This window comes from Oncorhynchus nerka, linkage group LG2 (assembly GCF_034236695.1).
Source record: "Oncorhynchus nerka isolate Pitt River linkage group LG2, Oner_Uvic_2.0, whole genome shotgun sequence".
In the NCBI taxonomy this organism is placed as follows: domain Eukaryota; kingdom Metazoa; phylum Chordata; class Actinopteri; order Salmoniformes; family Salmonidae; genus Oncorhynchus; species Oncorhynchus nerka.
The window spans coordinates 8,347,067-8,360,119 of record NC_088397.1 but is presented as its reverse complement, the minus strand read 5'-3'; the positions used below and the strand labels follow the sequence as shown (position 1 = coordinate 8,360,119).

At 44.6% G+C, this 13,053-nt stretch overlaps 2 protein-coding genes across 4 annotated transcripts in view; both read right to left on the bottom strand.

Annotated features, from left to right (window-relative positions):
• The window catches only part of pir (pirin), a 30,821-nt gene extending 24,221 nt beyond the window's left edge, over positions 1-6,600 (bottom strand). For both annotated transcript variants that reach the window (XM_065022682.1, XM_065022685.1), the window contains exons 1-3: positions 6,508-6,600; positions 6,283-6,375; positions 1,051-1,131 (exon numbers count right to left, since the gene is read on the bottom strand). In XM_065022682.1, the coding sequence (XP_064878754.1) occupies positions 1,051-1,131; positions 6,283-6,375; positions 6,508-6,600 (267 nt within the window). The remainder of the gene's footprint in view (positions 1-1,050; positions 1,132-6,282; positions 6,376-6,507) is intronic.
• Positions 6,601-7,391: 791 nt separating this feature from the next.
• The window catches only part of zgc:113276 (uncharacterized protein LOC553748 homolog), a 33,575-nt gene continuing 27,913 nt past the window's right edge, over positions 7,392-13,053 (bottom strand). For both annotated transcript variants that reach the window (XM_065022675.1, XM_065022677.1), the window contains exons 9-10: positions 8,017-8,106; positions 7,392-7,572 (exon numbers count right to left, since the gene is read on the bottom strand). In XM_065022675.1, coding sequence (XP_064878747.1) covers positions 7,396-7,572; positions 8,017-8,106 — 267 coding nt within the window. In that variant the 3' untranslated portion in view covers positions 7,392-7,395. The remainder of the gene's footprint in view (positions 7,573-8,016; positions 8,107-13,053) is intronic.

Here is a 13,053-nt window from a genome sequence, read left to right as displayed (position 1 = left end):
GTAGCCCTGGTCTAGAGAATAAGGGCTCAGGGAATAGGGGTTTTAGCCAAAAGTAGTGCACTATATAGGGAATAGGGGTTTTAGCCAAAAGTAGTGCACTATATAGGGAATAGGGAGCCATTTGTGATGCACATTTTCAGTGCCCAGAGGGTGATGCAGCGTTGCTGTGGGAAGCTAATTGAGCAATAACACTTAAAACTTTCGTCAGCAGCTTTCCCCTCCTGTTCCACTGTGAGGAAACCCGTCTACCCTGGGTTAGTAGCTCCAGCCTCCCCCCCAATGGTGTTTGTCTCTCCCGCTCTCTCTCTCTCACTGTTACACACACACCAAGTCTCTTGTAGTAGTATTTTGGTATTTTATTAGGATCCCCGTTAGCTGTTGCGCACACACACACACACACACACACACACACACCAAGTCTCTTGTAGTAGTATTTTGGTATTTTATTAGGATCCCCGTTAGCTGTTGCACACACACACACACACACACACCAAGTCTCTTGTAGTAGTATCTTAGTATTTTATTAGGATCCCTGTTAGCTGTTGAGAAAGTTTCAGCTCCTCTTACTGGGTCCACACAAAACATGACATAATTTAGTCTCCTTGTTCAACAGCCACACCATTCATTTCTAGATTCAGCTGAGGTCCAGAACACAGGGAATGATTTGTACCAAATACAAAGCTCTTAGTTTTATAGATGTTCAGGACCAGTTTATTACTGGCCACACATTCCAAAACAGACTGCAACTCTTTAAGGGTTTCAGTGACTTCATTAGCTGTGGTTTCTGATGTGTACATGGTTGAATCATTAGCATACATAGACACACATGCTTTGTTTAATGCCAGTGGCATTAGTGTCTATTTAGTGCCTATTAAACCACTTCCTGGTTGGTGCTGACTGACTGACCAGGGACAACAGCTTTACGACTGCTGCATGGGAAAAACACAGGAAATGCCCCGAAGGCACGATGCTTCATTGGTTCTGGTGGGAGTCTGGTGAAGAGTAGGAACCTACAGACCGTACTGTGAGTGTCACAAGGTGTTTCCCTACCTGTAAATCCCCTGGTTTCAGTAGTCCAGAGTGGCCACAGAAATCCTCATGAGCTGAAACGCCTTTCAAAACGTAGGTCACCTAAACAAAGACAAAATAGATCCAAATATTTTTTATTTTAAACCTTTATTTAACTAGGCAAGTCAGTTAAGAACAAATTATTATTTTCAATGAAGGCCTAGGAACAGTGGGTTAACTGCCTGTTCAGGGGCAGAACAACAGATTTGTACCTTGTCAGCTCGGGGATTCGAACTTGCAACCTTTCGGTTACTAGTCCAACGCTCTAACCACTAGGCTACCCTGCCGCCCTATATTCACAAAGCCATAGATGAGCCATTGCTGATTTTATATAACAGCTAGAGAGGCAAAACAAAACATTAACTGTGCTCTACAGTTATCCCTCCCCCGAATACCAACCGTGTCTAGAGAAGTGGAAAAAAAACTTTCTCTAAGTCTTTGCCAATTGAGGTTGAGATTAGGAAAGAGATGAATGAATCTCAGTTGTAAACATGAATGGTTTGGGAGGTTGAGATTAGGAAAGAGATGAATGAATCTCAGGTGTAAACATGAATGGTTTGGGAGGTTGAGATTAGGAAAGAGATGAATGAATCTCAGGTGTAAACATGAATGGTTTGGGAGGTTGAGATTAGGAAAGAGATGAATGAATCTCAGGTGTAAACATGAATGGTTTGGGAGGTTGAGATTAGGAAAGAGATGAATGAATCTCAGTTGTAAACATGAATGGTTTGGGAAGTCTCATCATAAAGCTCGTAAGACTGGAAAACATAGTATGGTAAATCATTGATTTCATATTTTCCTCATGCAAATCTAACAGATTAAATATGTACAGTGTGTGTGTGTGTGTGTGTGTGTGTGTGTGTGTGTGTGTGTGTGTGTGTGTGTGTGTGTAATGCAGTGTCCATTGAGCAGGACAGACAAGAGCATGTGTTCACTCCCCGTGTCCATTCCACTGCCACATGGACTGAGGTCAAAACAGACAGGAAGTAGAAAGCTATAGAGGTCAGAGGTAAACATCTGTCTCTCAGAGAGGCTTCCAAACGTCCAGCCAGGGGGGCGAGAGCCTCTCTCTGATCTGGCAGCGCACGCGGCTTTGAGCTCTGAGATGTAACAGTGAGACAACACACCTGCTGCATGGAATGCTGGGCCGTGGGCGCTTCAGCCCCGCCCCCGTCAGGTCTGGTCCAGTCCGCGGCCAGATGGACACTAAGCTACACATATACAGTATCGGCTGGTCCTATGGTCTGATCTGGTCTGGGCCATGGTAGACGCTATGTTAGGTTACACATGTATATACAGTATCAGCTGGGCCTATGGCCTCATCTGGTCTTGGCCATGGTGGACACTAGCTACACATATACAGTATCAGCTGGGCCTATGGTCTGATCTGGTCTGGGCCATGGTAGACACTAGGCTAGGTTACACATGTATCTACAGTATCAACTGGCCCTATGGCCTCATCTGGTCTTGGCCATGGTGGACACTAGCTACACATATACAGTATCAGCTGGGCCTATGGTCTCATCTGGTCTTGGCCATGGTAGACACTAGGCTAGGTTACACATGTATCTACAGTATTAACTGGCCCTATGGCCTCATCTGGTCTTGGCCATGGTGGACACTAGCTACACATATACAGTATCAACTGGCCCTATGGTCTCATCTGGTCTTGGCCATGGTAGACACTAGGCTAGGTTACACATGTATCTACAGTATCAACTGGCCCTATGGCCTCATCTGGTCTTGGCCATGGTGGACACTAGCTACACATATACAGTATCAGCTGGGCCTATGGCCTCATCTGGTCTGGGCCATGGTAGACGCTATGTTAGGTTACACATGTATCTACAGTATCAACTGGCCCTATGGCCTCATCTGGTCTGGGCCATGGTAGACGCTATGTTAGGTTACACATGTATCTACAGTATCAACTGGCCCTATGGCCTCATCTGGTCTGGGCCATGGTAGACACTATGTTAGGTTACACATGTATCTACAGTATCAACTGGCCCTATGGCCTCATCTGGTCTGGGCCATGGTAGACGCTATGTTAGGTTACACATGTATCTACAGTATCAACTGGCCCTATGGTCTCATCTGGTCTTGGCCATGGTAGACACTAGGCTAGGTTACACATGTATCTACAGTATCAACTGGCCCTATGGCCTCATCTGGTCTTGGCCATGGTGGACACTAGCTACACATATACAGTATCAGCTGGGTCTATGGTCTCATCTGGTCTTGGCCATGGTGGACACTAGCTACACATATACAGTATCAGCTGGGCCTATGGCCTCATCTGGTCTGGGCCATGGTAGACGCTATGTTAGGTTACACATGTATCTACAGTATCAAACACAGGCCGAGACTTTTCTATTAAAAACACTTGTTTTGACTCTATAAATTCCCACTATAGACAATCGCCTTTAAGCAGAAGTTTAATTTCCCTCCTCCACTCTGTCAAAATATGTGATATTAGTGGGTTCCCTGTTTGGCCCTGTCCGGGGGGTGTCCTCAGATGGGGCCACAGTGTCTCCTGACCCCTCCTGTCTCAGCCTCCAGTATTTATGCTGCAGTAGTTTATGTGTCGGGGGGCTAGGGTCAGTTTGTTATATCTGGAGTACTTCTCCTGTCCTATTCGGTGTCCTGTGTGAATTTAAGTGTGCTCTCTCTAATTCTCTCTTTCTTTCTCTCTCTCGGAGGACCTGAGCCCTAGGACCATGCCTCAGGACTACCTGACATGATGACTCCTTGCTGTCCCCAGTCCACCTGGCTGTGCTGCTGCTCCAGTTTCAACTGTTCTGCCTTATTATTATTGAACCATGCAGGTCATTTATGAACATTTGAACATCTTGGCCATGTTCTGTTATAATCTCCACCCGGCACAGCCAGAAGAGGACTGGCCACCCCACATAGCCTGGTTCCTCTCTAGGTTTCTTCCTAGGTTTTGGCCTTTCTAGGGAGTTTTTCCTAGCCACCGTGCTTCTACACCTGCATTGCTTGCTGTTTGGGGTTTTAGGCTGGGTTTCTGTACAGCACTTTGAGATATCAGCGGATGTACAAAGGGCTATATAAATAAATTTGATTTGATTTTTCATTCAAACCCCAGTATCCAAAAGCAAGCTAATGCTATGTATAACAAACCTATTGAGAAGCTTTCTCTGGACGAGCTTACACTACAGTAGGCCTGTTAGTGCCATCTGCTGGCGTTAGCAGGAAGTGCATCAATGGTGTATGTGCCTCACCCTCCCGCATCACTAAGGGTGTATGAGCCTCACCCTCCCTCATCTTTAATGGGGTATGTGCCTCACCCTACCTCCTCAATATTGGTGTACGTGCCTCACCCTCCCTCATCATTAATGGTGTATGTGCCTCATCCTCCCTCATCATTAATGGTGTACGTGCCTCATCCTCCCTCATCATTAATTGTGTACGTGCCTCATCCTTAATGGTGTACGTGCCTCATCCTCCCTCATCATTAATGGTGTATGTGCCTCACCCCCCCATCATCATTAATGGTGTATGTACCTCACCCTCCCTCATCATTAATGGTGTACGTGCCTCATCCTCCCTCATCATTAATGGTGTATGTGCCTCACCCCCCCATCATCATTAATGGTGTATGTACCTCACCCTCCCTCATCATTAATGGTGTACGTGCCTCATCCTCCCTCATCATTAATGGTGTATGTGCCTCACCCCCCCATCATCATTAATGGTGTATGTACCTCACCCTCCCTCATCATTAATGGTGTACGTGCCTCACCCTCCCTCATCATTAATGGTGTACGTGCCTCCCCTCCCTCATCATTAATGGTGTATGTGCCTCACCCTCCCTCATCATTAATGGTGTATGTGCCTCACCCTCCCTCATCATTAATGGTGTATGTGCCTCACCCCCCCATCATCATTAATGGTGTATGTGCCTCACCCTCCCTCATCATTAATGGTGTACGTGCCTCACCCTCCCTCATCATTAATGGTGTATGTGCCTCACCCTCCCTCATCATTAATGGTGTATGTGCCTCACCCCCCCATCATCATTAATGGTGTATGTGCCTCACCCTCCCTCATCATTAATTGTGTACGTGCCTCATCCTCCCTCATCATTAATGGTGTACGTGCCTCATCCTCCCTCATCATTAATGGTGTACGTGCCTCATCCTCCCTCATCATTAATGGTGTATGTGCCTCATCCTCCCTCATCATTAATGGTGTACGTGCCTCATCCTCCCTCATCATTAATGGTGTATGTGCCTCATCCTCCCTCATCATTAATGGTGTATGTGCCTCACCCTCCCTCATCATTAATTGTGTACGTGCCTCATCCTCCCTCATCATTAATGGTGTATGTGCCTCATCCTCCCTCATCATTAATGGTGTATGTGCCTCATCCTCCCTCATCATTAATGGTGTATGTGCCTCATCCTCCCTCATCATTAATGGTGTATGTGCCTCATCCTCCCTCATCATTAATGGTGTACGTGCCTCACCCTCCCTCATCATTAATTGTGTACGTGCCTCATCCTCCCTCATCATTAATGGTGTATGTGCCTCATCCTCCCTCATCATTAATGGTGTACGTGCCTCATCCTCCCTCATCATTAATGGTGTACGTGCCTCATCCTCCCTCATCATTAATGGTTTACGTGCCTCATCCTCCCTCATCATTAATGGTGTACATGCCTCATCCTCCCTCATCATTAATGGTGTACGTGCCTTATCATTAATGGTGTACGTGCCTCATCCTCCCTCATCATTAATGGTGTACGTGCCTCATCCTCCCTCATCATTAATGGTGTACGTGCCTCATCATTAATGGTGTACGTGCCTCATCATTAATGGTGTACGTGCCTCATCCTCCCTCATCATTAATGGTGTACGTGCCTCATCATTAATGGTGTACGTGCCTCATCATTAATGGTGTACGTGCCTCATCATTAATGGTGTACGTGCCTCACCCCCCCTCAACGGCCTCATATGAACCTGTTATTCCACATGACGGTCCGATCTGCCAGGGCTTCAGTCAGAACACAACATTGTATCACTCCAGATAGAGAGAGACAGTATAGATGCTGCATCGCGCTAGCTAGACAGGCAGAGAGAGACAGAGAGAGAGAGAGAGAGACCGACAGAGAGAGACCGACAGAGAGAGACAGAATAGAGAGAGAGAGAGAGAGAGAGAGAGAGAGAGAGAATAGATAACCTACTCACGGTCTCAAAGCCTCTGTGGGGGTGATCAGGGAAGCCAGATGGCTTTTTGACTTTGAACTCATCCAACATCAAGAAAGGATCCAGGTTAATCAGCTGAAATACATGGATGGACAAGATATCAGCCTACCATGTCATAATATGTGGTTTAGTTTGGTATTTTAAAAGGATATTATTAAACATGATAAACTAGGCAGATGTAAGACAGACAGCATGACAGTAACTCACCTCCTTTCTTCCTATGCTTCTGCGGACATGGGCTCCCACACCTTCTACCTGCTCCACACTCAACACCGTCTTCACAACTCTTCTTATCCTCATTGTAGAGGATAGGGTTATTTACTAGTAGTACCTTATTTATTATGGTACACCTTGAACAAAAATACTGAAGAGAAAAGGAAAAATAACTGCATTGAATATATAGCCTAAGCCTTCAAATACCCACCGTTATTGTTCAACGTCAATACAAAACATCACGTCAATACCAAACACCATAACGAGTGTTTTGTTATTAGATGTTACAATATTTCATATTTTGCTAAGACTTTTATTGGGATAATATGGAGTAAAAACACAACATGACAGAGCAATAACAGCATCGGTCTCTAGCTAGGATAAATTAAGTTTAGCGGACTTCTCCGTGGAGTAGAGTTTACTTTGATACACGAAACTCAATGTCACTAACCTTGCAGAAGTTGGATGTGGACTCAACAGGACTAATTTACTCCGAATATCAACTACAATCGGACAAGCACGTAATGTAGGCTGTCAAATCCTCCCAGTGTGTAGGCAACAACATAATTATAAGCCTATCATCTTCCAAGCGCAGTCAAGATGTTGTCGCGGTTGCCAACACTGCATCTGTTGCGCATGTACGGACATGAAGGGCGTGATTGACCGCAAGGGATTATTTTGAATAAAAAAAGAGGGAGGGTTAGTTCATTCCCAGATAAAAAGGGGTGAGGTGCAGTTTATTAGGAAGGGGGGGAGTTTATTCTGAGCTAGGAAGGGGTGAGGTGTAGTTTATTCTCAGCTAGGAAGGCAGCTGAATTCATGATTTATCGCTGCGTAATTCTCCCTTTGACATCAAAACATTACTTGCGCTAAGGTCTTTAATCATAACCACATCAGCCCGTGCATCTGCCTAATGTATTCTTCGGTGTGTGCTCTCTCCACGGTGGTTTGTGTCCCTGTCCCTCCGTAACCACTCCGGCTGTGCTGGAATATTATGTCCTTCGCGATGCGCGCGCTTGCAGCCTGTCCTCCTGCCAGATTCAGCGCGTGCGGACCAACCTGTTTGTGACAACAAAGGGAATACAGCTGAGTCACACTGACTGTACAGTATTACATAACCAACTGAGTCTCTATCGACAAGTACCCTACAAAAGAGATTCTCACATAGGTCTACTTTCCAAGCCATATGTTGCCTATATTTCAGAGCCTGTATTGCGGCCTTGAAAGACTAAAGCAAATACAAGTTTATAAATATATCAAAAGGCTATCCCTGCTCTGCTGCGTTTTTGACAACACTCCATTGGGTTATCATTCCACCCCTCCAAAACCCTGAAAAGCTACTTATTTTTTAATCCATTACCATTTTTTCATTACTTGTGTCTGTCAATGCTTTGACAAATTCCCAGCAATACGAATGAATGAAATATTCTCCCTCTGACATTCCATTCTCTTATTTCTACTAAATGTTTTCATTTGTGTGATTAGCAAAAAATACCAATATACCTGAAGTGCTGTGTACTGTCCCATCAGGTACAGAGGACAGCCTGGAGCCCACTGCAAGCTCTCAGATATACAAGGCCAGCCATCCAGGACCTAAAGTTGAGATACGTTGTAATTAGACTTGGATCAAATGCAGGTGACTGTAGTATAGTGGTATAATAGTAGTCAATAGTAGTACAGTAGCCATCTATAGTATGGTAGTATAGTATAGTAGTAGCTCATAGTAGTATAGTAGCAGCCTATAGTAGTATAGTAGTAGCCCATAGTAGTATAGTAGCAGCCTATAGTAGTATAGTAGTAGCCCATAGTAGTATAGTAGCAGCCTATAGTATAGTAGTATAGTAGCAGCCTATAGTAGTATAGTAGTCGCCCACAGCAGTATAGTAGCAGCCTATATTATTATAGTATAGTAGGAACCTATAGTATAGTAGTATAGTAGTAGCCTATAGTATTATATAATAGTAGGAGCCTATAGTATAGTGGTAGCATATAGTACTATAGTATAGTAGTACCCTATAGTAGGATAGTATAGTAGCACAGTATAGTTGTAACCTATAGTATAGTAGTATAGTATAGTAGTAGCCTATAGGCTTATAGTATAGTTGTATAGTAGCAGCCTATACTATAGTAGTATCGTCGTACAGTAGTAGCCTATAGTATAGTATGGTATAGTATGGTATAGTATAGTAGTAGCCTATAGTATAGTGGTAAAGTATAGTAGTAGCCTAAAGTGTAGTGGTAGCCTATATTAGGATAGTAGTATAGTGTAGTAGTAGCCCATACCATAGTAGTATAGTATAGTATGGTAGTACCCCATAGTATAGTAGTATAGTGTTATAGTATAGTATGGTAGTATAGTATTATAGTATAGTATGGTAGTATAGTATTATAGTATAGTATGGTAGTATAGTATTATAGTATAGTATGGTAGTATAGTATTATAGTATAGTATGGTAGTATAGTATTATAGTATAGTATGGTAGTATAGTATTATAGTATAGTATGGTAGTATAGTATTATAGTATAGTATGGTAGTATAGTATTATAGTATAGTATGGTAGTATAGTATTATAGTATAGTGGTATAGCGGTGGTGGAAAAAGTGCCCAACTATCATACTTGAGTAAAAGTAAAGATACCTTAATAGAAAATGACCCAAGTAAAAGTAAAAGTCACCCAGTAAAATATAAATAAATCTACTTGAGTAACGGTATAAAAGTATTTGGTTTAAAATATACTTAAGTATCAAAAGTAAAAGTGTAAATCCTTCTAAATTCCTTATATTAACCAAACCAGATGGCACCATTTTCTTGTCCAACATTCAGCCATAATTTACAAACAAATCACGTGTGTTTAGTGAGTCTGCCAGATCAGAGGCATTAGAGATGACCAGGGATGTTCTCTGTTTAGTGAGTCTGCCAGATCAGAGGCAGTAGGGATGACCAGGGATGTTCTCTGTTTAGTGAGTCTGCCAGATAAGAGGCAGTAGGGATGACCAGGGATGTTCTCTGTTTAGTGAGTCTGCCAGATAAGAGGCAGTAGGGATGACCAGGGATGTTCTCTGTTTAGTGAGTCTGCCAGATCAGAGGCAGTAGAGATGACCAGGGATGTTCTCTGTTTAGTGAGTCTGCCAGATCAGAGGCAGTAGAGATGACCAGGGATGTTCTCTGTTTAGTGAGTCTGCCAGATCAGAGGCAGTAGAGATGACCAGGGATGTTCTCTGTTTAGTGAGTCCACCAGATCAGAGGCAGTAGAGATGACCAGGGATGTTCTCTGTTTAGTGAGTCTGCCAGATCAGAGGCAGTAGGGATGACCAGGGATGTTCTCTGTTTAGTGAGTCTGCCAGATCAGAGGCAGTAGGGATGACCAGGGATGTTCTCTGTTTAGTGAGTCTGCCAGATCAGAGGCAGTAGGGATGAACAGGAATGTTCTCTGTTTAGTGAGTCCGCCAGATCAGAGGCAGTAGGGATGACCAGGGATGTTCTCTGTTTAGTGAGTCCGCCAGATCAGAGGCAGTAGGGATGACCAGGGATGTTCTCTGTTTAGTGAGTCTGCCAGATCAGAGGCAGTAGGGATGACCAGGGATGTTCTCTGTTTAGTGAGTCTGCCAGATCAGAGGCAGTAGGGAGGACCAGGGATATTCTCTGTTTAGTGAGTCTGCCAGATCAGAGGCAGTAGGGATGACCAGGGATGTTCTCTGTTTAGTGAGTCCACCAGATCAGAGGCAGTAGGGATGACCAGGGATGTTCTCTGTTTAGTGAGTCCTCCAGATCAGAGGCAGTAGAGATGACCAGGGATGTTCTCTGTTTAGTGAGTCTGCCAGATCAGAGGCAGTAGGGATGAACAGGAATGTTCTCTGTTTAGTGAGTCCTCCAGATAAGAGGCAGTAGGGATGACCAGGGATGTTCTCTGTTTAGTGAGTCTGCCAGATCAGAGGCAGTAGGGATGAACAGGGATGTTCTCTGTTTAGTGAGTCTGCCAGATCAGAGGCAGTAGGGATGACCAGGGATGTTCTCTGTTTAGTGAGTCTGCCAGATCAGAGGCAGTAGGGATGACCAGGGATGTTCTCTGTTTAGTGAGTCTGCCAGATCAGAGGCAGTAGGGATGACCAGGGATGTTCTCTGTTTAGTGAGTCCTCCAGATCAGAGGCAGTAGGGATGAACAGGAATGTTCTCTGTTTAGTGAGTCTGCCAGATCAGAGGCAGTAGGGATGAACAGGAATGTTCTCTGTTTAGTGAGTCCGCCAGATCAGAGGCAGTAGGGATGACCAGGGATGTTCTCTGTTTAGTGAGTCCGCCAGATCAGAGGCAGTAGGGATGACCAGGGATGTTCTCTGTTTAGTGAGTCTGCCAGATCAGAGGCAGTAGGGATGACCAGGGATGTTCTCTGTTTAGTGAGTCTGCCAGATCAGAGGCAGTAGGGAGGACCAGGGATATTCTCTGTTTAGTGAGTCTGCCAGATCAGAGGCAGTAGGGATGACCAGGGATGTTCTCTGTTTAGTGAGTCCACCAGATCAGAGGCAGTAGGGATGACCAGGGATGTTCTCTGTTTAGTGAGTCCTCCAGATCAGAGGCAGTAGAGATGACCAGGGATGTTCTCTGTTTAGTGAGTCTGCCAGATCAGAGGCAGTAGGGATGAACAGGAATGTTCTCTGTTTAGTGAGTCCTCCAGATAAGAGGCAGTAGGGATGACCAGGGATGTTCTCTGTTTAGTGAGTCTGCCAGATCAGAGGCAGTAGGGATGAACAGGGATGTTCTCTGTTTAGTGAGTCTGCCAGATCAGAGGCAGTAGGGATGACCAGGGATGTTCTCTGTTTAGTGAGTCTGCCAGATCAGAGGCAGTAGGGATGACCAGGGATGTTCTCTGTTTAGTGAGTCTGCCAGATCAGAGGCAGTAGGGATGACCAGGGATGTTCTCTGTTTAGTGAGTCCTCCAGATCAGAGGCAGTAGGGATGACCAGGGATGTTCTCTGTTTAGTGAGTCTGCCAGATCAGAGGCAGTAGGGATGAACAGGAATGTTCTCTGTTTAGTGAGTCCTCCAGATAAGAGGCAGTAGGGATGACCAGGGATGTTCTCTGTTTAGTGAGTCTGCCAGATCAGAGGCAGTAGGGATGAACAGGAATGTTCTCTGTTTAGTGAGTCTGCCAGATCAGAGGCAGTAGGGATGAACAGGAATGTTCTCTGTTTAGTGAGTCTGCCAGATCAGAGGCAGTAGGGATGAACAGGAATGTTCTCAGTTTAGTGAGTCCTCCAGATCAGAGGCAGTAGGGATGACCAGGAATGTTCTCTGTTTAGTGAGTCCTCCAGATCAGAGGCAGTAGGGAGGACCAGGGATGTTCTCTGTTTAGTGAGTCCTCCAGATAAGAGGCAGTAGGGATGACCAGGGATGTTCTCTGTTTAGTGAGTCCTCCAGATAAGAGGCAGTAGGGATGACCAGGGATGTTCTCTGTTTAGTGAGTCCACCAGATCAGAGGCAGTAGGGATGACCAGGGATGTTCTCTGTTTAGTGAGTCCTCCAGATCAGAGGCAGTAGGGATGACCAGGGATGTTCTCTGTTTAGTGAGTCTGCCAGATCAGAGGCAGTAGGGATGACCAGGGATGTTCTCTGTTTAGTGAGTCCTCCAGATCAGAGGCAGTAGGGATGACCAGGGATGTTCTCTGTTTAGTGAGTCCTCCAGATAAGAGGCAGTAGGGATGACCAGGGATGTTCTCTGTTTAGTGAGTCCTCCAGATCAGAGGCAGTAGGGATGACCAGGGATGTTCTCTGTTTAGTGAGTCCTGCAGATAAGAGGCAGTAGGGATGACCAGGGATGTTCGGTTGATAAGTGTGTGAATTGGACTATTCTCCTGTCCTACTAAGCATTCAAAATGTAACAAGTACTTTTGGGTGTCAAGGAAAATGTATGGAGTAAAAAGTACAATATTTTCTTCAGGAATGTAAGTAAAGTAAGTAAAAGTAAAAGTAGTAAAACAATATAAATAGTAAAGTAAAGTACACATACGCCAAAAAAAACACTTAAGTAGTACTTTAAAGTATTTTTACTTAAGTACTTTACACCACTGTCGTATAGTATAGAAGTATAGTCATTTTGTTGACACAGATTTGATCAAGGTGGCCGGTGGACCGGCTCGCTCCAACTTCCGGGTTGGAGCGAGCCGGTCGCATCCGCGCTTCGGTCTGCAGGTTGTATAACTTTTTCATTACATTTCATTACATTTCATTATAGTACAACGGTCTGATTTGTCTAATCTTAGCAATTTCTTCTTAGCTAGCTACATAGTCGTCGGTGTATCAAAGATAATTGCGTAATTATCGTATTTCGTCGTCTCCTATCTGCCCAACACGTTCACCGTCTACCGTAGCACTGTAGTAACTATCACACTCAACTGAACGACTTGATTAGTGTAGTGTTAGCTAGCTACATAGTTGTCTTTGCTGTCTTCGTATCCAAGATAATTGTGTAGTTAGAGTGTGTAGTCTTAGAGTGATTATCTTAATTTACCGAGGTTAGCTAGCCAGCTATTTTGTCGTCCTTAACGT